General features: G+C 34.7%; 3 protein-coding genes across 4 annotated transcripts; 2 read left to right on the forward strand and 1 right to left on the reverse strand.

The window, feature by feature from the left end:
* Positions 1-7495: 7495 nt before the first annotated feature.
* On the forward strand, positions 7496-13602 carry GSH1 (glutamate-cysteine ligase). Of its 2 annotated transcripts, none has more exons than XM_078322683.1 (16): positions 7496-7638; positions 8804-9073; positions 10057-10207; positions 10824-10931; positions 11045-11137; positions 11221-11304; positions 11421-11489; positions 11581-11651; positions 11740-11808; positions 11907-12000; positions 12105-12194; positions 12284-12364; positions 12466-12558; positions 12852-12932; positions 13026-13095; positions 13364-13602. In XM_078322683.1, exons 2-16 carry the CDS (start codon positions 8814-8816, stop codon positions 13450-13452), a joined length of 1503 nt encoding a protein of 500 aa, XP_078178809.1. In that variant the 5' UTR covers positions 7496-7638; positions 8804-8813; the 3' UTR covers positions 13453-13602. The 2 variants fall into 2 exon arrangements, with proteins under 2 accessions (XP_078178809.1, XP_078178810.1); XM_078322684.1 differs by lacking the exon at positions 7496-7638 and adding an exon at positions 8375-8398.
* Positions 13603-17056: 3454 nt separating this feature from the next.
* On the forward strand, positions 17057-19865 carry WIN1 (HOPW1-1-interacting 1). Its single transcript, XM_078322685.1, has 3 exons — positions 17057-17564; positions 18114-18548; positions 19191-19865. Exons 1-3 carry the CDS (start codon positions 17151-17153, stop codon positions 19710-19712), a joined length of 1371 nt encoding a protein of 456 aa, XP_078178811.1. The 5' UTR covers positions 17057-17150; the 3' UTR covers positions 19713-19865.
* Positions 19866-20644: 779 nt separating this feature from the next.
* Positions 20645-23988, reverse strand: LOC144573668 (endoglucanase 13-like). The gene is made up of 6 exons (XM_078323445.1): positions 23791-23988; positions 22854-23267; positions 22295-22381; positions 21801-21950; positions 21406-21687; positions 20645-21091 (listed from the first exon to the last, which is right to left on the reverse strand). Exons 1-6 carry the CDS (start codon positions 23986-23988, stop codon positions 20774-20776), a joined length of 1449 nt encoding a protein of 482 aa, XP_078179571.1. The 3' UTR covers positions 20645-20773.
* Positions 23989-24328: the final 340 nt, after the last annotated feature.

Consider the following 24328-nt stretch of genomic DNA (forward strand, 5'->3'; position numbering starts at 1 on the left):
GATTTTTCGCGGCTGTAAGAAAAATTAATATATTTCTTTATGTGTTATTGGAAAAAAATAAAAATAATTAGATTCCGAGTTATTGATCCCGGTTCAAAAGTCACTTCTAAGTAATTCAGAAAATATTGTGACCTTTCTAGTACATTTAATTAATAAAAAGTTGTATCTATTTTTGAAAAAAATCAAAAACTTTAATTTATTTAATTATTGTTTTTCAAAAAGAATTCTCAAAATAGATACAACTTTTTATTAATTAAATGTACTAGAAAGGTCACAATATTTTCTGGATTACCTAGAAGTGACTTTTGAACCGGGATCAATAACTCGGAATCTAATTATTTTTATTTTTTTCCAATAACACATAAAGAAATATATTAATTTTTCTTACAGCCGCGAAAAATCGGATCTGAAAAATATTGATCCGGGTTATTTGTTGCAGTCTTTCTAATAAATCAAATTATATTGTATTATATCTGTTTTCAAAGAAATATATTCAATATTTCTAATATTTTAATACAAAAAATACAAAATTTCTGTTTTCAAAAAAAAAAAAAAAAAAAAAAAAAAAAAAAGGCAAAATGCACAAATCCGGTTAACCATTAACCGGATTTGTGCATTTTGAGTCCGGGGAGTGGTTAACCGGACATTTCTATAAATTCCGGTTATTAGATAACCGGATTGGGTAAAAATCGAATTTCAACGGTGCATCGGTTATTTTTTGTAATTTGATTGAAGTTTTGGATATATATAAAAAAATCGGAATTTTATCCATCTAAAATTTTGAATTCGTATAAATCCTACCATTTTTTTTAATTTTTTTTTTAATTTTTTAATACTTTTGAAAAAAATAGATAGAGCATTTTAAATTTAGATGTATTAAAAGGACTTCATTTATTTTTCTAAAGGTTTTTATATTTTAATAGAGAAAATTAAAATAAATAGAACAACTTGGATCGGTAGAAATTCTACTGAGTGAAACTAATCTAAATTTTGCAGCCATTTTTATTAATAACCGAAAAAAAATAGTTTTTTATAAATATACCCTCAAAATATGAGTTTTTTCAAATATACCCTAACCGCCCGGGACACGGGCGGTCTGCTTCTATAGCAGACCGCCAGGAACACGGGCGGTTTGCTCTTTTTTTTTTTTTTTTTTTTTTTAGAGATCTGATTTTTTCTTAATATTTTCATTTGTGAATTTTTTTTTTGTTTAGGGTATTTGTCAAAAAATAAAATATTTGATATATTTATAAGTGGTGTCGTAACTCTCGGTTATTTTTTTTAATACCCAACATAAAAAACAAATTTACCAAACTAACTAATATTTTGATTTTTTTTTTATATCTACCCAGACATGCTGGCGGTCCAGATCTATAATGAACCGCCAGGTGGTGGGGCGGTCCACTAGGAGACCTGACCGCCCACAGCCCGGGCGGTCCACTATGCATCAATTGTGATAACTGTCTCTTATTATATTTTTCTGCAAATGCTTTAGTGCACATCTTGATGGGTAACTTATATTAATCTGGGCCGTCGGTTAAAGGATTTTCATTCAATTGACTTCTCTGAAAATAAAATTCTCCGGGCTCTGGTGCTTCGTAACCTCAGACACCGCTCGCCGGGGGCTGCCGCCCCCCTGCCACCCCCCGCATACTCCTAGAATCAGACCCACATACATAAGGTTCCTTAAAAACAATAATAAAAAATATTACACCTAGTGTTATGTATGTGGGCCTGATTCTAGGAGTATGCGGGGGGTGGCAAGGGGGCAGCAGCCCCCTGCGAGGTGTGTCTGAGGTTACGAAGCATCGCTCTGTTGAGCCCGGAGAATTTTATTTTCAAAGAAGTCAATTGAATGAAAATCCTTTAACCGACGGCCCAGATTAATATAAGTTACCCATCAAGATATGCGGTTCAGATTAATATAAGTTACCCATCAAGATGTGCGGCATAAATTCGACTTTCCTAGCCAAAGTTATGGGTGTTTAAAGTTTTTTTGAAAATTAAACTTTGGAAATTCATAATTAACTGTAGAAAAATCCAAATAAGTTGAAATTTATATCAATTCTGTGTATTTTTGAATGCTCTACATGCTGTATCAATCCATACTTGAAATTCATAATTAACCGAGAGTTACGACACCACTTATAAATATATCAAATGTTTTATTTTTTGGCAAATACCCTAAACAAAAAAAAAACTAAAACTTCACAAATGAAAATATTAAGAAAAAATCAGATCTCTAAAAAAAAAGAAAAAAAAAAAGAGCAAACCGCCCGTGTCCCGGGCGGTTAGGGTATATTTGAAAAAACTCATATTTTGAGGGTATATTTATAAAAAACTATTTTTTTGGGGTTATTAATAAAAATGGCCGTAAATTTTGAATCCGTAGAGATATTGACCCTTCTAGTCATTAAAATCTGTTGATACTCTTTATATTCTCTTTCCATTCTCTCCAATGTAGACATCTGTTGCGTTGGAGCTTACGCATTTCGCTTTCTAGTTTTTATTTGTTGTGTTGAATCGCATACAACGGACAGTGTTGTCATTTTATTTCTTCCATTTTACATTTTTTTTGGAACACCACACACCCGAATTCAGAGTAATAGACGCAGAAACACACACCCTTTCAGTGTTCCTTACACAGTTACACTGCTCATCGTTCCATTCCGCATTTTCTTCTAGTAGTAAGGTATAATAATTGTACACGCCTGTTTTTACCAACTTCAATCACCTGTTGTAGCACATGAACTCGTCCTTGGTGGTGTCGTAAGCGCTCACGTCGAGATGGAGTCATCGTCCCATTCCGCATTTTCTTCTAGTAGTAAGGTATAATAATTGTACACGCCTGTTTTTACCAACTTCAATCACCTGTTGTAGCACATGAACTCGTCCTTGGTGGTGTCGTAAGCGCTCACGTCGAGATGGAGTCATCGTCCCATTCCGCATTTTCTTCTAGTAGTAAGGTATAATAATTGTACACGCCTGTTTTTACCAACTTCAATCACCTGTTGTAGCACATGAACTCGTCCTTGGTGGTGTCGTAAGCGCTCACGTCAAGATGGAGTCGGGCCCAGTCCACTAGACTACATCATGACCTTTCTTGAAAAGAATCTCTCTCATAAAGTGCGTGCTGGGGCCTGGGGACCACAAGTAAAGATATGGTGCAGACTGCAGACCCAAATTCAAACTCCTTTTTAATGAAGGCGAAATAGAAATAACACTTGGCTAAGTTGTATATTGAAGTTTATTTGGTTGTCACAAGATTGTTCAAAATGAGATATTAAGAACATAAAATCAGAATTTAATTTATGGAAATTCATATCCATAGACTTACAATTAAATAACTATGAAAATGTGTTGAAATGAATATTTTATTGTATCGTAAAAATAGTTGTGGAAACTCTGATTTGCTTTCAATTATGTATATCTATCCAAATTCATTTTGTTGTCTTTCATATCAATTTTATAGAAAATAATTAGTTAATATATTACAAATATTTTATTTCAAAAATTAGTTATAAATTTAACATGCAAATGTTGACTAATACTATCAGGTATTGTATAAAAAATAGAAATCACAAATTTGCCGACGTAATGATCATATCGGTTTCAAACATAAATTTTAGAAAAAATTGCAGAATTTTGTTAATACTAAAATGAAAGTATGTGTGTTTTCGGATATGATACGGCATACTGTCATTGATCACACCCCTACCATTTAGTTCAAATTCTCACTTATTTTCATGAGATTTTTGTCACTGAATACATCCTTAAGCATCCTACACACCACAAGTCATAGGTGTTATGTAACTAACAATGGAGAGGGAGGTTTTCTGACAAATATAGAACAAAAATCCGTTTAATATCCTATCTAAGTCATTTGATTCACGCTGAGATTCATATAAAAATTTCAATTTGCATTAATCTTAACCCAAATTGAACAACTTCAACCAGATATTAAATGAATCTCGATCCGATGCTCATCAAAACTCCTCTCCCCCCTAATAATGTCATAGTAAACATCTATACCAAAAGAAAAGAAAAAAAAAGAAAAAAAGGAAAAAGGAAAAAAGGAAAACCTCTATACAAATGTTTATTAGGCAACGTTTTTTGTAAGATTTTATGGGATACTATTGAGCAAGTGATGTAGGGAATATAATTCTAATTAAATATTCCGCTATTAAATCTGCCTCATGATTATTTTTTTATTTCAAAACCTTGAATTATTAAAGAGAAGGGAATAAAGAGAAGTGATAATAATTGTCATCTCCAACTTGCCTACGCGTACCAATCATATTACCCATAAGTGTCCCTCCAGATTCAGTTAGATACTAGTTATCAAAGTTTTAAATAGCGCACTATAGCCGTTATAGTATTTTCGGACCATAAAAGCTATGGCGCCATCAGCGCTATAGCACGCTATTCTGCACTATAGCAACGCTATTTGAGCATAGCGCTGTTTTTTCAGTCAGTCCGCTATAATACGATAAACGTTATTTAAACCTTTGCTAGTTATATATAAATTTGATATAAATTAATACGAGCACTTGTATATGATTTTAATGATAGAAGAGTTGATGATAAAATTTCCCACGACGAGCCGAAGTACTAAAAAAAAGGCATTAAATTCATAGGTTTCTACGGTTATTTAAAACTTTGATTTAATCTAAACAAATAAGATCCAGTGCCCCGTAGAAAGAAAAATCTTAAATGTTTGGATAAAATGAAAAAAGAAAGAAGGAATACACGAATAAAATATGATTTCGTGCTAATATACATCAGTTAGTAAAATTAATAATAAAACTTATCATTAATTGAAATTACTATGCCATGTATATTATAAAGGCCGGGATTCATTGACAATAAATATGCTCAACCTTGGTAGCTACTACCAAGTTTAAAAAAAAAAAGACAATAAATATGCTCATAATTTTGACAATACATGATGATACATTCTTTAAATTGAAATTAGAAAAATAAAAAATAGATAAAAAAAATATGGACATATTTGCGGGACTTATGGATTAGCTTTTTATAAAATTGCATGCAATTTTAGTGTCGCTTGATATTCTATGAAAGACCTTTACAAATAGATCCTTGTAAGTTTTTAAGTTTTTTTTTTTTTATGAATGACAAAACCAGCATTAAATTCTATCATTTTTCACTTGCATCATATTATTATATTATAGATAATATTTTTCACCTTCATCATATGATCAGACTACAGATAATATTTTACGGGTTGGATCCTACAATTATAAATTATTATTTGCCATTGACAAGATTATCAAGTTAATTATCACCATCAATGCATGCCTAACGGTCATATTATGTATATACAATCTAACTTCAACTAATGTATGCAAATGATACCAAATCAGGAAAAAAATGTTGAAGTTCATTTACCTGACAAGATCCACCGTGTTTATGTCACTTATAAAATTTTACTAATACTAACTTAACCATTGCAATTTCAATTACAAAAATGTATAAACAACTACTAGTTAGTAACGTGTCTAAAACCAAAATTTTTATTAATACCATTTAAAAAAAAAATCATAAAATTGAGGAATTTGAAAAGTACCAGAGTATCCAATTCAACTCGCGACCTCATTCTTGGAGGGCTGTAGATTGAATTGGAGGCTCAAAAATACCCAAACATCTTTTGATTTTTGAGGAGGCTCCAATTCGATCTGTGCTTCTAACGAATGAGGCCGCATATTGAATTGACAGCTATGGTATTTTTAAAATTCTACATAAAACGTGGTATAAATAAATATTTCGGTGTCTAAAAGATCATTCCAGCTTGCAATTTACAATTACAATAATACAGATATTAATCTCATAAATTTATCAAATTAATATAATCGGAATTAAACATAATAATTATATAAAATTTATAAAACATATTTGCTGACGTGGCAAATTATACAATTTTTGCAATTTAATGTTCTACTCTGTGACTCTTTATTACCGACTCCTAGACTTTTGCTAAACCCGGAACGGGTAGAACCCGTTTTGCCCGGCCCGTACCCGTTACCCGTGGTACCCGTACCCGTACCCGTTGCCCGGGTACAAACGGGTAGACGGGTAGACGGGTACGGGTAATAAACGGACCGGAGAACGTGATTTAAAAAATAACCCGTTGTACCCGTACCCGTCTACCCGCCAACCCGTACCCCTATACCCGCCTACCCGTACCCGTACCCTTTACCCGGTTGCCCGTACCCGTTACCCGTACCCGTTACCTGTACCCGTTACCCGTACTCGCCAACTTTACCCGTACCCACTTTTGAAATTCAAATTTTGAATTGTACCGCCGGTTCAAGAGGGGCCCGGTCCGGGTCAAATCAAAGCACTGAAGAAAGCGTTACCGAGCCGCAGCCTCAACCTAATTCAGATTCAGACGGTGCGGAAGAAAACGAACAATGGTATATGAATCCAAACTACTAGATAGGTAGTGTCGGTATAATTTTCTAACCTCTTTTAATATTTATGGTTATTTTAAAAATTATAATTTCTAAACATTTCAATTAGTTTTTAAATTATTCATTTTAAAGAACAATTACTAACAAAAAAAAAGTTAGAACTCCGCCTATGTTATTTTACATAGCCGGTCTCAAGCCCGGAATAAAGGAGGAGGGTAACTTTTATTTTTTAATCTATTGTTTTCAAATTATTCATAATTATTTTTAATGTAATAAATTAATTTAAGATATTATTATTTATAATTTATTGTTTTAATTATAATGAGAATTTGAAAATAAAATAAAATGAGTTGCTTAAAGAAATAAATAAATAGATTTGTACTTAGCCGTATAAATATACAAATTTTCGTACGAATAATTTTTATATATAAGGTACAAATTTTATTCATTTATAAATTATAAAGACGCGACTTGATAATTTCATGTATATATATACTCTATTTGATATCGAACTATTCATATTATAAAAATCGAATTATAAACACGTAATAATATTTATACGACACTGTAAAAAAACAGAAAAAAAATATTAAACAAAACAGGAAAAAAAAACAGAAACAAAGACAGAAAAAATAAAAAAACGGAAATACAAAACTGAAAAAAAAAACTGAAAAAAAAAAACTGAAAAAAAACTGAAAGAAAAACTGAAAAAAAAAACAGAAAAAAAAAACGGAAAGAAAAACAGAAAAAAAAACAAGGAAAAAACAGAAAAAAAAAAAAAAAAAAAATGGGCGGACCGGACCCGTACCCGGATACCCGTACCCGTCAACCCGCAACGGGTACGGGTAATAAACGGACCGGATATACATTTTTGGAAATTTACCCGTCTACCCGTTACGGGTTTTACCCGTACCCGACCTACCCCTTTACCCGTCCTACCCGTTACCCGTAACGGGCAACCCGGAACGGGTCACGGGTTACCCGTTAGCAAATGTCTACCGACTCCTTAGTCCTTATCCTTCTTCATGGACCCAGGAGAAAAGCAAAAAGCAAAAAGCAGACCGCTACTGCAAAATGTGCGATTTTCTTGGGAAATAAGAGAAAATACAACCCCTCCCCTTCTGGCCTTCCCCACCACCTCCCCTTTCACTTGCGCTTCGCTGCTGCGGAGAATTGAAGCTACCCAGTGAGCGACGCTACACACAGAGTAATCTCAAATATATTGGACTGATGTTGATTTTTTTTTTTTTTTTTAATAACTTACTTTGTTAGCATGCGCTGTTTAATTAACCGATACAGAAATTATTCGCTCCAATTTTGGGATCCCATGAGTGCGTATGAACTGTTACCAGTATGTGATTTCTCTTTCCAAGGGTGGTGTGAGACGTACACCCGCAGGCCGTAGCCATATACTATTATTTTTTTGCATTTTTGAACCATTTAATTAAACGAGGCGTTTCTGTATACTGTTATCATATCATGATATTTTGGACAGAGTGAAAACATGCATAAATAATGGTAGGCTTTACTTCATTATTTCCTCAATCCTTTGTTATTTTGTGACTGAAGATTCCAGTACCAGAAGCCTGTCAGATACCGATATAGGTATCTTAGCCTGGTGAGGTACAGTTGTCAACCAAGCCATTATGAATATTGGATTCCATGAAATAGCTAATACTTGCTTCAAATTGTACTCCTGGGCATCCAGAATTGGAATATCTCTGTCATTAGCATGATCATAGCATATGGTTACTTTTCCTCCTATGATTGTACCCAATAAGGCAATGCAGGTACAACAAGTACAGAAAAGAAATTTGGAATCGTGTAGCCTGTAAACCTTTTACTCTTTATTTTTTTTTCTGGTGGTAAATAATTTGCTTTCCTATATCGCACTTTGGGTTGTTCAAATCTAATGGTGCTTGAAACTGAGATCTGCTAAAAACCCTAATTATCTTCTTATTCTTCTGGTAATCATGCTTTTTGTTTTTCACTATTCTATCTTATTGTACTTGGGAATCAAATTGTTGTTCCTTTACCAGTGGAATAATGCTATTTCCAGTGAAAAAAGAGAACTGCTGTTCTTACTGGAACTGAGTTCTTGGTTTTATTTAGAATTATTTTTGGCATTTGGCTGGAATACTGGGATATGGCCTTCTCTGTGCTACCATTATTCCCTTACGGAAGGGCACTTTTAACCTTGTCCTTCCATTTAATTAGGCTAATTTTCATTATAACGAGGAACTGTTTTGTAAATTATTGCTGAAAGAACACTTCATGTTAGTGCCAATCTGAGTAATATTCCAGAATTACAAAACTGTTCCTATTTCTAAAATCAAGTCTAACTTATTCTCTTTTCATCTATTCCTGAATAGGCTGCTAGCAATGGTGGCTGCTTCGAGATTGCTACTCAGCCAGCAAATCCACTGCCATGATGCACTGAACACAAGATTTAAGGAGAGAAAACTCAGATTTGGAGAGAATGTTATAAATTTTAGATATAATAACATTGCAAAAAGAGGCAATAAACTGGCAATGCATGCAAGCCCTCCTACAGATGATGCTGTGGTTGGGACAGAACCACTAACAAAAGAGGATCTTGTTGCGTACTTAGCCTCTGGATGCAAGCCGAAAGAGAAATGGAGGTAATTTTTAACTATCCATGATACATTTCTCATATCTTATTGGTAGCATACATGGCCTTGGAAATTATGAAATTACCACTGATACCCCCCCCCCCCCCCCCCCCCCCCCCCCCCAAAAAAAAATACTATCCATGAATCATGATACATTTCTCATTTCTTAAAAAGAAGCCTTAACTACTCTTACTTTTCACAGCTACTTTTATCCGTATATAAAGGAGAATGGAGGAGCATTTTGGGTTCCTTACACAAAAACAAAAGAAAAATAAAATAAAAAAAGGGAGAAGGGGATAATGTTTGCATTACATATTTCACAATTTGCTGGGACATAGATGAAAACTTTTCATTTTTCTTTAATGCCTGAAATTTAGTTTTTGCAATAGTGGGTAGGTTGTGTAGTTGAAGTGCAAGTGCAGCTGGCCTTTGCTGTAAATTTGATTTTTACTACTATTGTTTTTATATGTAGCTTCAAATGCCTTTCAAATTAGGCTTTGTATCAGAAGTTTTCTAATATCTGGTGTCAGAATTTCAATTCTAAAAGATGTTGGTAAAATTTGAAAACACTTGACAATGAGCACTTTTGAATGCCATTTCATTAAATAACATGGTAAATATAACTTACCTTCTCAAATATATTATGCAGTCTTGAAAAATCCATATCCATGCAAGAAATGTCAGTGACAAGCGTTGGACTTGGGGTACTTTTAAAAAACAAAACAACATTCACAAATATTTTAAACCAGGATTTGTCCTCACTGCAGCCTATCTGGCAGCATTTAAATACAGATACCACTTGCGATATAAAAATCCTTGAGCATCTAAGCAGATCTGCCTTATGATTTAGATATTTCAATTTGACCCAATTGATTCCCCTTTATGTTGTCACTGATATTAGGACACTGACAAGAGCTATGAGTTAAGATTAATTATGTCGAGGTAAATTATGCCTCATTTTTCTTTACTGTTAATATTTTCTTTCTTTTCAGAATTGGTACTGAACATGAGAAGTTTGGTTTTGAAGTGGAAACTTTACGCCCAATGAAGTATGAACAGATAAGAGATTTACTAAATGGGATTGCCGAAAGATTTGATTGGGATAAGATCATGGAAGGAGATTATGTTATTGGGCTAAAGCAGGTAAATTTAATTATCACGTTATCTTTTGTCGTTGTTATACCTCCACTACCATCATTATATACTACTATTATTTTATGTGGTGATACTGCTTAAGATATGTGTATCTCAATTAGTATTGGAAAAGCTAGTTGGAAGTGAAATATTTTGGAAAAGCTTTCCTACAAACTGTAGCCCATCTAATCTAGCATGTGGGTTTTTAGGAAATTAATAGTATTTTACAGAATTTGGAATGGATGTCTCTCATATTTGAACCTCATATTCATAAACTTTTTGTGGGCCTCATCCCCAAAATTTCTCGGTGACTAATCCATATAAACTTGGTACACAGAACATAATTTGCTGGGCTGATTTCAGTTTGATTTGGGCTTAGGAGGAAGATAAATTGTAGATTAGGGGCACATCATCTCTAAATAACTGAAAATTATTTTATGAGAATATAACATAAAAGCTGTTCTTTTTGTGAGTATTTTTAGAACAGACGTGTTACCTGTGAATGTTATAAACTTCAGTGCTTTTCGCAAATATGATAAAAAGCTATTTATTATTTGCAAGAGTTTTTGGCAATTAGTGTGTGGGAATTTTTTTTTCTTTGACATCTTCACTTGTTTGTGTGTAGGGTAAACAAAGCATATCATTGGAACCTGGTGGTCAATTTGAGCTTAGTGGTGCACCTGTTGAGACACTTCATCAGACTTGTGCCGAGGTGAATTCACATCTTTACCAGGTGAGCCCTATACATCTGTATGCACTGTTACTTGGTACCTGACATATATATGTTTTTAATATTACTTGCATGGATTTTATATATTTAGTTAGCAATTTTGTGTTGCTTGACAGGTGAAAGCTGTCGCAGAGGAGATGGGAATAGGTTTTCTCGGGATTGGATTTCAGCCAAAGTGGGCTCTTAAGGACATCCCTATAATGCCGAAAGTATTGTCTTTTTCTATTCTTTTTTTGTAAAGCTTTCACATATCCAATGTGGTTACTTATAATTATATTATCATGATCAACAGGGTAGGTATGAAATCATGAGAAATTATATGCCCAAAGTAGGCTCCCTTGGGCTTGACATGATGTTTCGTACATGTACTGTTCAGGTATCATTATTACTTCTTTCCAATTATCTGTATCCCTCCCGATTGTGACTCCGGTTGGGTTTCATTTCTAGCCTACCCCAACTTGTTTGGGACTAAAGGCTTGGTTGTTGTTGTAGGTAAATCTTGATTTCAGTTCTGAGCTGGACATGATCAGAAAATTTCGTGCTGGTCTTGCCCTTCAGCCTGTATGTATAATTTGCCCTTTTCATTATTTATTTTTTAATTTTCAATTAAATAATTGTATCTTATATCCTTACCTTTTAATCTAATAAACAGATTGCAACTGCAATATTTGCTAATTCACCGTTTAAAGAAGGGAAACCAAATGGCTTCCTTAGCATGAGAAGGTATTGTCAAGTTGTTTCACCATCCCATTTTCTTTAAGACGTCTTTCTTTCAAATAGATGTTGATATTAACTTGAACAAAATTTGCAGCCATATTTGGACCGATACAGATAATAATCGAGCTGGCATGCTTCCTTTTGTCTTTGACAACTCTTTTGGGTTTGTTCAACATGTTCTCATTGACTATATTTTTTTTTCCTTATCTTTTTCAGAGGCACATAAATTTCCAACTAGTACTTTCATCTTCATTTTTGCAGATTTGAGCAATATGTGGATTATGCCTTAGATGTGCCAATGTACTTTGTGTATCGGAATCAGAGATATGTTGATTGTACTGGCCTGTCCTTTAGGGTTTGCTTCCTCTCTCCCCTTCTCTCACACCAAAAAGCACACAACTAAAGTTATGGAAAACATTACTTTTGAATTGAAACATTGGTAAATTTTGAAATATGCAGGATTTTATGGTAGGAAAGCTGCCTCCTCTTCCTGGGGAGCTACCTACCCTTAATGATTGGGAAAATCATCTGACTACTATTTTCCCTGAGGTCTTTCTTTCTTTTAATTTTTCTAATTCTTTTTTTTTTTTTTTTTTCCTTTTGTGAGAGATTTTGACATGTGGTACTTTTCTCTTAAGGTAAGGTTGAAAAGGTACCTTGAAATGAGAGGCGCTGATGGTGGTCCCTGGAGGAGATTATGTGCATTACCAGCCTTTTGGGTATATTCTGAACATCTCCCCGTTTTACTTGTGAAGGATAATCAATTTACAATGTATTGCCCACATCTGTGTGCATTGCTTAACTCTATTACTTTTTATAGGTGGGCTTGTTGTATGATGAGGTTTCACTTCAGAATATTTTAGATATGACGGCGGATTGGACAAATGAAGAAAGAGAGATGTTAAGGAGGAAGGTTATTAGTTAAATTTACCTAAACTTCATGTTAAATGACTTGGCACTATGTATTATTGCATACTCTCTTTGCAAGAAACGAAATGTAGAAGTGGCAAGGAGAATTATAAAAAATGTATACTTGTCTTCTGAGTTCAGCCTATTTTACCCAAATAAAAAAAGTTAATAAAAGAATGGAGCATTTCCCAATTCCAAGCATTGAAAAGTAAAAAAAAAAAAATCCAAGCACATGGGCTTGTGTGTGTTGTTACTTGAATTAACTAGTATAGCATGTAATGCATGTTGGTTTATCAGGTACCTGTTACTGGACTGAAAACACCATTTAGGGATGGGTTCTTGAGGCATGTGGCTGAAGATGTTTTGAAAATGGCTAAGGTTATTTTATCATGCTATAATGTCTAACAACTTATATTCAGGGTCTATTCTTGAAAATGTTTGCTTACAACAAAATTTTATTTTGTCGCACAGGATGGATTGGAGAGAAGAGGCTACAAGGAATCTGGGTTTTTAAGAGAAGTAGCTGAAGTGGTTACAACAGGTATGGACCTTTTTATTATATTTACAAGTCATAACAAATTCTTCAGTTTAAGTTAACATTCTGAAATTCTGGCATGTGCATGCTGTTTTTGGACCCAACTGGTGCATAATTTTACTTATTTTTTTTCAATTGAGGCCTTAATTAGCCTGAAGAGTTGATCAAGCAATCAAACAGCAGGAGAGCATAAACCTAACAAATGCCTGTGTAAATGTTGCTAAAAAATGAGTGCAATTATTTTGGCTAACAGTTTCAGTTATTTTCATGACAGGTGTTACACCAGCCGAGAAGCTCCTTGAACTGTACCACGGGAAGTGGGGAGGCAGTGTAGACCCGGTTTTTGAAGAACTGTTGTATTGAAACTGTATATCATTTTTTTATCGACTTCTTTTAAAAAAGGTGGGAATTCCTAGCTGGGGTTACCCCCTGGAGGGTTGTATAATCCTCGACAAGGAGCCTTTGGATTGTCCAGTCAGGGTGCTTTTGCAAAATAATTTCCATTGGGAGCGTTGTACTCAGAAACTTTGAGCGTAGGAGTTGTAAGATTTAAATGTCAGTTGTTGCATAAGCAAATTGAAGAACTAAATTCTTTCTAGTTAATCCCCATCGATAGGGGTGAAAACGGATCAGATAGTGGTAAAACCATACAAGTATTCGTCTTTTTTTTTTTTTCTTTTTTTTTGGATACAGATCGGATATTAGACGGATACATACGGATACGAATTGGATATCGGATATCCGTAGATATATACATAATTATTTTCATAATATATAGTAAATTATATGGTATATATCTACTATTTGGATATGGATAATTAAAATTCAAAACCAACTACTATCTGCACGGGTATTCTGATATGGGATATCTGTATCTAATTTTTGTATACAGATCTGGATTCAGATTCGGTCGAATAATATCCAACCCGTTTTTACCCCTACCCACGATGTTTTATATAGCTATTATCTGTTTTTTGTGGTGATGTAATGTTTCGTTTCAGCTAAAATGCCAATAGTGATGAAAATAATGTAAATTATTCTTCGTGTGGGTAATCTGACACTAGCTCCGAAACATAACATTATGAACCATGCTATTACTATCAGTGTGATGTGATGCTGTTAAAATGACATGGAACGATAGGACAATGTGTTTGGAGTGTTATGGCAGAGGAAGAGCTGAACTCAAGAAAACCTGATTCCTCTTGGGCAAAAGAGAGTAGAGTGTGGAACACAAAGTAAATTGCAAAGACAGGGGCGGGTGTGAGGTATTGTTAAAAAGAAAAATGAAACTAAATGCGTGACATCAAATTCAGAAAATATCTATACAAGCACAAATGCTATTAACAATAATAATATTTTGGAGCTGAGTTCAAACGCTATCATAAACAACATTGATAGGACATCAAAATTTGCAGCTCATAGAATCATGTCATGGATCACAGAGTTTTTCATTTGAAATTGTCGCGGTGTATGTAACGGCCTTTTCCTCAGATGCTATATTCGAACAGGTGCTAAAAAAAATTAAGCTCAGTGTGCAAGACAAAACACAAAACAAAATTTGAATGCACAACCCGTAAAATGATCATATCACGTTTCACTCTGCAGAAACAACCTTTTGCACATAAACCCTTGGAAAATGATAAATACATACTTCACTATCAACTCAGAAGCGTAATAGTTTTACTAAAATTAAAAATTATCTTTTATTTAAAATCAAGCCTTGATAAAACGAGTAAAAATCTTAAATGTTGAAGAAATTAAGCGCACGTATACATTTAAAATTAAACTACATCTGCATTTAAGAACAACCGTTTTTCTATTTTACTAAAAGAAGTGGGTTTTGTTTAACAAACATATTTAAAAAAAAAAATCAGCGTCAAATATAAAAATCTCTCAGGAAAAAGAAATTCATAACGTTATACAAAAACATTCATAATAAAAAAAATATGACTTAACACAATAGTACTTGTATAATTTTATGTACTTTATTTGAAGGTCCATTTCTCCCATGAGAGGTTGTGATATTAACACAACACCTTCAGATATTTTAATTGTTTAGACAAATTTATCCTTCATTAATTATTTCCTTCTAAAACTAAATATTTCTCTTATATTAATATCCAACATGATTTTCTTTTATGTTTATTATTCTTTTGTGGAAATCAAAATTTAGATATATTACCATATAATATATGGCAGGGTCTTATAGTAAAAGTGAAAAATCAAACAATAAAATAGTCATACAAATATTTCATGTATCGTATGTGACCATTTTATTTCTTTTTTTCTTTCCAAAAACAATTGTCTTGATTCTTTATGAATCACTGAACTTCAATCGCGTCCAATCTATCATATGATCTTCTTCTCCATCTATTTAATTCAAATTATTGCAAATTAAACAGAAATTATAATGTTTATTTCAATTTTATTTAAATACATATATAGATTTAAAAGTACATAAATTGAAGAATAATTAAAAAAAAACTTCAAGCAATATAATTGTGATGTTCTGGATCAATAAAATACATATACCATATTATTATTTATTAAACTTATATAAAAAAATAAAGAGCAAGATAATAGATTGGTTTATAAAATAAACAATTTGATTTTATTTGCAAATCTTCATGGTCTTTTAGATTTTTTTTCTCCTCTTTTGAAAGATTTAGGAAATAAGAAGAGAAGATCCGACAGTTATAAAAATCAATCAAGTAATAAATGATAATAGCATATAATTATATTAGAAAAAAAATGGCAGATACGTGACATTTATGAGAGGATAAAATTGCCCATTCAACTCAAATATTTGAAGATGTTGTGTTAATAAAATAAAAAATGGTGTTAAAATCACCATGAGGGATCGATGCAATTAGGAATATATAAGACTAAAGATAAAAGCTGTAAACAGAAAAAAAAGAAAGAAAAGAATAAAAGGCATAATTAACGACCTCACTTATCAGTGTCACAGATGCGCTGCATGTGCATCTGCTGATCCGCACCGTTCTCTCTTTTTCGGAAATAAATCTGCTACGATCCTAAGGGGATGTAAGGTCTTAAAATTCCAAATCTAACTTTTCATTGGTTTTGAAATTTGTACATAAAAAAACAACTTCTACAGAAATTGTACAACTCAAAAAAGAAAAGGATGGATTTGAAATTTTAGGACCTTACAATCCCCTTAAGATCATAGTAGATTTATTTCCCTCTTTTTCCTTTTCTCCTCTAGAAACACGCAAGCAGAAGCTTCTGCTATTTCACAATATCTCAATTTGAGATTCTCAAACGTCCCGTTGAGAAGCGGCGTGGATTGTGAAAACTGAGCCGCGACAAGATTCGCGAATAGACATCGTTTTGTTCAATGCACAACTTGACTGCAGCAGTCCAGCTCAAAAAAAGAGAGACAAGATTCGCGAATTAAGACAAAAACATCATTATTGATAGATTTTTGCAATATCTCAGAACGCTATCAACCAACGACAGCAGTCATTTTTCTGTCAAACGCTGTCAAGTGTTAACTATAAAGTTCAGTTCTAAAATATTATAATTAATTCGCATTTGTATTTTGTATAAATATTTTGAAATCCAATATTATAAAAAAAAATCGAGAGAGATAACGAAGAACGAGAAAAAGGCTAATATTCTCTCTCTTGAAATCCAATATTATAAAAAAAAATCGAGAGAGATAACGAAGAACGAGAAAAAGGCTAATATTCTCTCTCTCGTACAGGGCCGAGGGCTGTCGTTCCCTTATCTGGTACAGTGGGGCCAATTCCGCATAAATCACCAAATTACCATAATAAACAAAATTAATTACCCAATAATAAGACTCTGAGGCCCAGTCAAATTTGGGTAAATATATTGACAGAGTAAATTTTGCTTCACGCAGCGCACGGATAATAGAGCTAGAGACACAAACAGCACTGTATAAGAGTCGTGCGCAAGCAAAAAATTCTTTGTCAATATCTTTACCCCAGTCTTTGTTCAACTTCCGCCGACTCATCTCCGTTCGTCACCAGTACACATCGATTTCTCTACTAGAATACCAGTGCTGCACTACTTCCATGGCTCGCCTCCAATCTCTCAACACCATTCACTCTTCTCTCTCAATACCATCTAAGAATAACAAAGGTCTGTCCTTTAAACCCCACGCCGTCAAAATCTCCTCATGCCTAGTCTCAGATGTCACAACCAAACCCGTTACAGCCGCCAACTCAACCTCAGTTTCTCATGCGAGCAAGGAGTTGATGGAGGCCGATAAGAGTGTCATGGTGGGGACTTACGCGCGGACCCAAGTTGTACTGGAGAGGGGGATTGGATGCAAAGTGTATGATTTGGATGGGAAGGAATACTTAGACATGACAGCTGGTATTGCGGTTAATTCGCTCGGCCATGCAGATCCTGATTGGTTAAAGGCCGTGATTGATCAAGCTAGCAAACTTGCACATGTCAGCAACGTCTTCTATTCAAAGCCTCAGGTGGGTTTCAATATCTCTTTGTTGGAAAACTTGGGGATTTGGGAATATCTTTTTGGTTTATATTACAGTTACTTTCTTGGACCCCCCCTTATAAGTGTAGATTAAGTAATGAAAGGAATGTATTATATGTTATTGATTCAAAGACTATGGACTACACATAGCTCCTTTGCATCACTGTGCTAAAACCCTAAAACCTTTCAACCATTTATTCTGAACCATGTAGTACATGACCAGACCTGCAGTTTTTTCTAGAAGTATTAGCTTCAACTTCTATGGATTTTCTGACATAGGAGCCGGGAATACAATTTTTAAATGGTGAGTCCTTAAATGATAGGTGGTGAAGTGTGTTATCAGTCAGGTAAAAATTGTATAAATTGTACCAATTTTGCAAATTACTCCCAATTAACCTCAGCGAGCCTCAAATGATAAATTCTGCAGTCAGTTTCCAATAAGAACCCTGGCTACCTTCAGTTGTGCAATTAAACCCAAAACCAAGATATAAAAAAAGAAAAAAGAAAAACAAAGACTAACATTGGATGTAATTGATAGGTTGAACTCGCAAAGCGACTCATCGAGTGCTCCTTTGCGGATCGAGTATTCTTTTCGAACTCTGGTACAGAAGCCAATGAGGCGGCAATAAAGTTCTCCCGTAAGTACCACCGACACGGTCACCATGACTCCACCAACCCACCGACTGAGTTCATTGCCTTCTCAAACTGCTTCCATGGTCGCACTCTTGGTGCTCTGGCACTCACCAGTAAAGAACAATACCGAGCTCCCTTTGAGCCGATCATGCCAGGTGTCACCTTTGTGGAGTATGGAAATGTGGAGGAGGTGGCAAGATTGGTTAAGAAGGGGAATGTTGCAGCTGTTTTTGTGGAGCCATTGCAAGGGGAGGGAGGCATTCATAGTGCAACTAAGGAGTTCTTATCGGGATTAAGGAGTGTCTGTGATGATGCTGGGGCTTTATTAGTTTTTGATGAGGTATAAAATTTCTTGATTTAAACTATCTTTAGGTGAAATGGTTGCCTTGGATTAGAAGTATTGTTTTTCTACAACTGAGTTTCGTTGTTATATTCTAATGAATTGTTACATCGTTGTCTGGAGGAAGAACAATGAACTGAGTTGCTGGTAATGTACTAGCTATTATTAAATAAAACCTGATAAATTGGGTTAATGTCATTTTAATTATGAGCGTGCTTAATTTGAGTACAAATTGAGTTAAATTTAGTACCTTGAAAGAGGGAATGAGGACGGAGGGGGGAAAAAAAAAAGGAGGGGGGACGTAAGAGATTCACCTGGTATTATTAAATTAACTAGCAATGTCAAAAGTGTGGAAGAAGAGAGGCAAGATGATGCAAATGAAGGGCATGTGACTAAGCCTTACTTACCTAGATCCACTCAAATATAGAAGAGAAGGAACCAGTGGTTCGAGTTTTTGTCAGAGGGAATGAGAGGGAGAGATAGAAGGGGACTGAGAGATTCGGGCCATAACAAATTATTTATACAAGTTAGATTTCATAACACTAAAATCATCATCAACTTTTTGGTGCTGCATATTGATGGCAAGCAATTTGTCTGTTATTCACTATTATAGATCTTCTATGAAAAAATATTAAATTGCAGGTCCAATGCGGGTTAGGCCGAACAGGTCATCTATGGGCTCACGAGGCATACGGCATCTACCCTGACATAATGACGCTTGCCAAACCACTTGCCAATGGCCTACCTATTGGTGTTGTACTTACCACACAAAAGGTTGCATCAGCTGTCAATCCAGGGGATCATGGTAGCACCTTTGCCGGTAGTCCACTTGTTTGCAATGCAGCCTTGGCTGTATTTAACAAAATTAACACTCCCTCTTTCTTATCTGACGTGGCCAAGAAGGGAAATCATTTGAAAGAATTGCTTGCAAAGAAATTGAAGGGGAACACACATGTAAAGGAGATCAGAGGCGCAGGGCTTATTGTGGGGATTGAGTTGGATATGCCAGCTGCTGGGTTGGTCGATGCTTGTCTGGAGAATGGTGTGCTGGTTCTGACGGCTGGGAAAGGAAATGTGGTGAGGCTGGTGCCCCCTCTGGTTATTTCAATGGAGGAATTGGAGTTTGGTGCTGAGGTTATCAGTAATTGCCTTGCAGCTCTTTGATTCCAAATCATTTGTAACAGGTACTAGGGATACTTAGCTGGTTTTATAAAAATATAGTTTGTTGTCTGTCAAGAGTGTGCTTGAGATTGGTAATTTTCTGGTGTGTTATTGCAAGCTTGTTAAATAATTGTTAGCTTGTTTCTTGTCTCTTTCTTTCTCTTTCTTTTTTGGAATTCTGGATGAGAAATGCTCTAGCACTACCTTCTGGATGAGTAATTGCTCTGGCGCTGCCTTGTTTGCAAGCTCACATGCTAGTTTTTTTGTTTTACTCAAAAAAGTTTTTTAAAAAATTAGTAATTTTTTTTTTCATTTTTTACATAATGGGATAGCAACCCTACTTTTGAGGTTTTTCAATTGAAAATTAATAAAGGAACTGTGGCCCTTCGTGTTGAAGTTTTTGAGTTTTAGGTTTTCCAAGAGGGGATAAAGTGAAGAAATATACAAAAAACAATACTCTGCATTTCTTCAGAGGGGATCCAGTTTCCACTTTTGTGGCTTTTTTATTTTCTGAGAACTTAGCAGAGGCTGCCAAGCATGTATCACTTTGAGGCTTTTAATGGAACTTCTGCAAAATTACTTAGACATGTAAATTACAACTAAGCCCCTACTACTCAAACGCACAGTTACAATAAAATATAAATTTTATACGATGTCGTGAAAAACTGTGGCTTTATGCTTATTCAGTAAAAACTTTATGCAAAATTACGCTTTTACAACTAACTCTTTGATAATATTCAAAATAACTGGAGCAATGCCACAGTTTTTACTGAATAAGCATAAAGCATTCATGCTGGTCTATTAAAAACGTTTTTTGGAGTTAAAAAAAAAATGCACATGCGGATCTGTGACAAAAGAATTTCTTGGAAATTCATACTTCTATTATTTTTATTTTTTCGAAAAAAAGGCATCATACTTCTATTATAATACTGCAAGCTAACATATTAATACAAAATGTGTACCTCATAGTTGCAACATCACATTATTTGAACATGTTTTTGAGACTAGTAAACCTATATAATCATTTCTCAATTCAAACTGCACAAGCCACTTGAAGAAAGAGTTCATGCAAATCTTGCTAGCACTCCAACAAAAGGGGCAGTGTTGACAGTAGCCGGCTCGGCCTGCTGATAGTTTGACCTAATGTCGGAGTACTGGTCATTCGCATCGGGACCACCAACAATTGCACCATCAATCACATTAGGATTTGGAGCATTTTTTGAAAACCAACCGTCGTAGCCACCGTGGCATGTGACATTCGAGCTGTCTTTCCTGATTGAAACAATCGACGCGCCTCTGTGGTGCACCTGAAGGGGGTAGCTTGACCCAAATCCAACCATGTAACTCATCTTCTTTGGGTTTTGACCTAGTATGTAATCCACCTGAAAAGGGCAGCAATTAAATTTAGATTACCTTCTACAAATTTCTTTGTTTTAGAAGTGAAGAAAACACAAACTGAGAATAGTACATAAACACAGTTTCCAGACCTTTTTTGTTCCAAATGAAGATAAATGCATGAAATTATAACAAAAAAAATTTAATCAAAAACCATAAAAAACAAGGCCCAGCTCTCTAACTCAACTAGGACCAACAGAGTTAAAGAAGTCACACTTAAGACCTAGTCTTTGCTCCGAAAATACCGTACATGCTTTCACCTTTCAGCAAATTTAATCAACTAATTTCTTACAGAAATTACCTGAGATTTCACAAACGAGATAATTTCCTGGGGAGAGACATTGCTAGATGGGCACTGCAGGGTTGTGCCCTTTGCTGCCAGGTGGTCGGCATGGATCGAAAGAACAAGCATTGATGAGGTGACATATTGCAAATTGTTCCATGAATGAAACCACAACAGGCCACCGGGGCTTTTCTGAGTGTTACCATATCCTTTTTGAAGCACATTACAGATGAACTGGCCCAGGTTGCTCTTGTGCTGGGCCCACATGCCGTTGTCTGACAACTTACCTTCTAAAATCATCTGCCATGTTATATTATTTATTGCCATAATCATACTTTGTTATTTCCTCTGGTTGGTTTCAACAATGCAGCTTGAGAAGTCCAATTTTGATTCAAATTTGTAAATGAGCTTGCCTTTGAGATTAGTGTTTGTGCCCCAACAAATTTGTCGTCCCAGCTGAATTCAGAACGTGCACCGCCATTATTTCCAGATGTGATGAAATTTTTGTAGGTGAAGTCCCCAGTTGCGGTGTAGAGCCATGCGGCAGCCCATGCAATTTCATCCTGTCAGGTAAGTATGAATTAGCAACTTTGTACTAGCTCCAGAATTTTTTTTCTTATTCTTTCTAATTTCTTTAGGACCTTTAAAACAAATACAAGCATAAACAATCAAGGAACATTGAAATATTGGTTGCAACTATTTAGATCTTGAAGTTGATAATATGTTTACAATCATCTCATCACCACACATTATAAATTCACAGCTGCAAATTGAAGCAAGCTTCGTACCGATCATGTCATCTCAACTGGTACAGAAATTGGATTTTTTGTGTGAATTTTGAACTTTTAAGGAAATTTTTAAAACAAGTATGCAAAACTCAAAGAACTCTGTACAGAGTGTCACTTACATCATCTCCACTGCTAGAGTAAAATGACCCTGCTACTGGCACGCTATTCTGATACAAGCCTCTATGATTTCTTGTGAAATCAAACAGCTGAAATTTTTTTTTATATAAACAATAGAAAATTAAGAAAATAATAAAGAGAAGTGGTACTAATACTGTTTCCTTGGTGGCGATGATGAGTGTTTAGGCCTTTGTAAGGATGATCCCATTATCCCGTATAGGATCTACATGCATACTAAATATTTATGTGAGTGATAAATTTCAATCTGAGAGAAGCAGAAACTTTCTTCAACAAAATTAGTTCTCAACTTAATTATTTATTTAGGAAAAAAAATGGTAAACTAGTATATTCATTGCTAGATATTTGAGAACCTCCTTTTAAGCCAGTTCATGTCAAGACCTAATATAACTAGTATATGTTCCAAATTTCTAGCAAAGCTTTTTGTATAACTAAATCAATCTTTTTAGTAATCATTCCATGAATCTCAACATATATAACATTTAAACCTTTCGTTCCTCCACCCCTCACCTTCTCTCCAATAAAATATGACAATTTATATACCTGCTTTGAATGGGTCAGGAGAGTAGATGCATAATTTGAATCCGACTTAGCAAAGGCAAGCGACGCTGCTGCCAATGCTGCAGCTGTCTCAGCCGCCACATCTGAGCCGGGTTTAGACTCGTCGATCTCATAGGAATTTCTTGGTGTGGTCATATCCTCTGGCCGCTGCCAGCACTGATGATCAGAATTCCCATCGCCTACCTCCACATACAACTTGTTAGGTGCTGGATGCGCATTGATCAGATAATCTGTGCCCCATTTAATGGCATCCAGAGCATTCTGTAGCTCACTTTTGTCTGAGAGTTTCCCTCCGTATTCTACAACACTCCACGAGAGTAGCGATACTGTGAAGGCCATTGGAAAGCCAAATTTCACGTTGTCACCGGCATCATAATAGCCTCCAGTAAGGTCAATCTGCATCACACGTGTAACAAATTTTACTACATATATCAAATATCAAATAACTAGATTGGTATTACAGACCAAGACTAGACCAACTCTGATTTCATAAGCTTCTTGTCAAAGCATGCTTTTCTTGGAGCAAATAAGATAAGTAAGATTTACAAAAACAAAGGAAAAAGTTTCATACACCGTGCGGGATTTTATACAATCAAATAGTCAAAATTGCTACTCAAAAATTCATTTTTTGCACTGGAAGAGCTTTTTATTGAACAATAGGCCATCCTATTTTCTCTCTGAAGTTTGTGTGATATGATCATATAAATCAGAAAAAAAAAAATGCAAGTTAAACTACCAATTACAGCTATATCTTTAGAGGAAAATTATTGTCAACAGTAATATATACAAGTATGTTGAACAAAAGCATGAATAATCATAAGCAGAGCAAAAAAAAAATTCTTTTAAGAAGGAAAGATAGTTAACAAGGAATCAATGAGAAAAAAGATGACAAAACATCTTATCAATATACATCACTTACATCTGCATCACTTCCATCCTTTGAAGCAGAGTTGCCACGCCATGTTACACGTTGGCTAGTCGGCAACTTCCCCGACCTTTGAGCCTCAAAGTAGAGCAAAGACTTCGTTAGTGCTGAGCCGTAATCTATGTTTGCATCTACTTGCAGTAAAACTGAGGAAATTAACATTCCTAGAACAAGCAACAACCTTGGCACCATAGTTCTAGTTTTTTTTCTGCCTTTTTTTTGTATGTGGCTTGAACTTTTTTTTTATATTTTTTTTTTCTTTTTGACGTGCTTTCCGTTGGTAGTTTCATGTATTTATAAGATGAGATCATATTGTACGAATTTGTCAAGTCTTAAAGAAGAGAATTTTCAGTTAGATATTGTTTCTACTTTTGCTTCTATCGTTTGTTATTTGCGTGGTCTATAAAGGGGACTATACAATCTTTCTTGTATGGAAAGATAAGATTGTATTGTTGAATGGATCTGTTAGAGAGATAAATTGAATATTTTAACATGATCAGAACTCATACATGCCTTGCAACAGTAAAATGAA

The sequence above is a fragment of the Carex rostrata genome, chromosome 21, assembly GCF_964058835.1.
Source record: "Carex rostrata chromosome 21, lpCarRost1.2, whole genome shotgun sequence".
Taxonomy (NCBI): domain Eukaryota; kingdom Viridiplantae; phylum Streptophyta; class Magnoliopsida; order Poales; family Cyperaceae; genus Carex; species Carex rostrata.

Bases quoted from the DNA above. Each gene is read 5' to 3' on its own strand.
- GSH1 (XM_078322683.1), top strand. From the start codon at position 8,814: ATGGTGGCTGCTTCGAGATTGCTACTCAGCCAGCAAATCCACTGCCAT. The intron at 10,208-10,823 runs GTAAATTTAATT...GTTTGTGTGTAG, and splicing joins ATGTTATTGGGCTAAAGCAG to GGTAAACAAAGCATATCATT. The intron at 12,001-12,104 runs GTTTGCTTCCTC...TGAAATATGCAG, and splicing joins GTACTGGCCTGTCCTTTAGG to GATTTTATGGTAGGAAAGCT.
- WIN1 (XM_078322685.1), top strand. From the start codon at position 17,151: ATGGCTCGCCTCCAATCTCTCAACACCATTCACTCTTCTCTCTCAATA. The intron at 17,565-18,113 runs GTGGGTTTCAAT...TGTAATTGATAG, and splicing joins TCTTCTATTCAAAGCCTCAG to GTTGAACTCGCAAAGCGACT. The intron at 18,549-19,190 runs GTATAAAATTTC...ATTAAATTGCAG, and splicing joins CTTTATTAGTTTTTGATGAG to GTCCAATGCGGGTTAGGCCG.
- LOC144573668 (XM_078323445.1), bottom strand. From the start codon at position 23,988: ATGGTGCCAAGGTTGTTGCTTGTTCTAGGAATGTTAATTTCCTCAGTT. The intron at 22,382-22,853 runs GTATATAAATTG...AAAAAATTTCAG, and splicing joins TCCTGACCCATTCAAAGCAG to CTGTTTGATTTCACAAGAAA. The intron at 21,688-21,800 runs GCAAGCTCATTT...ATAACATGGCAG, and splicing joins CACAAACACTAATCTCAAAG to ATGATTTTAGAAGGTAAGTT.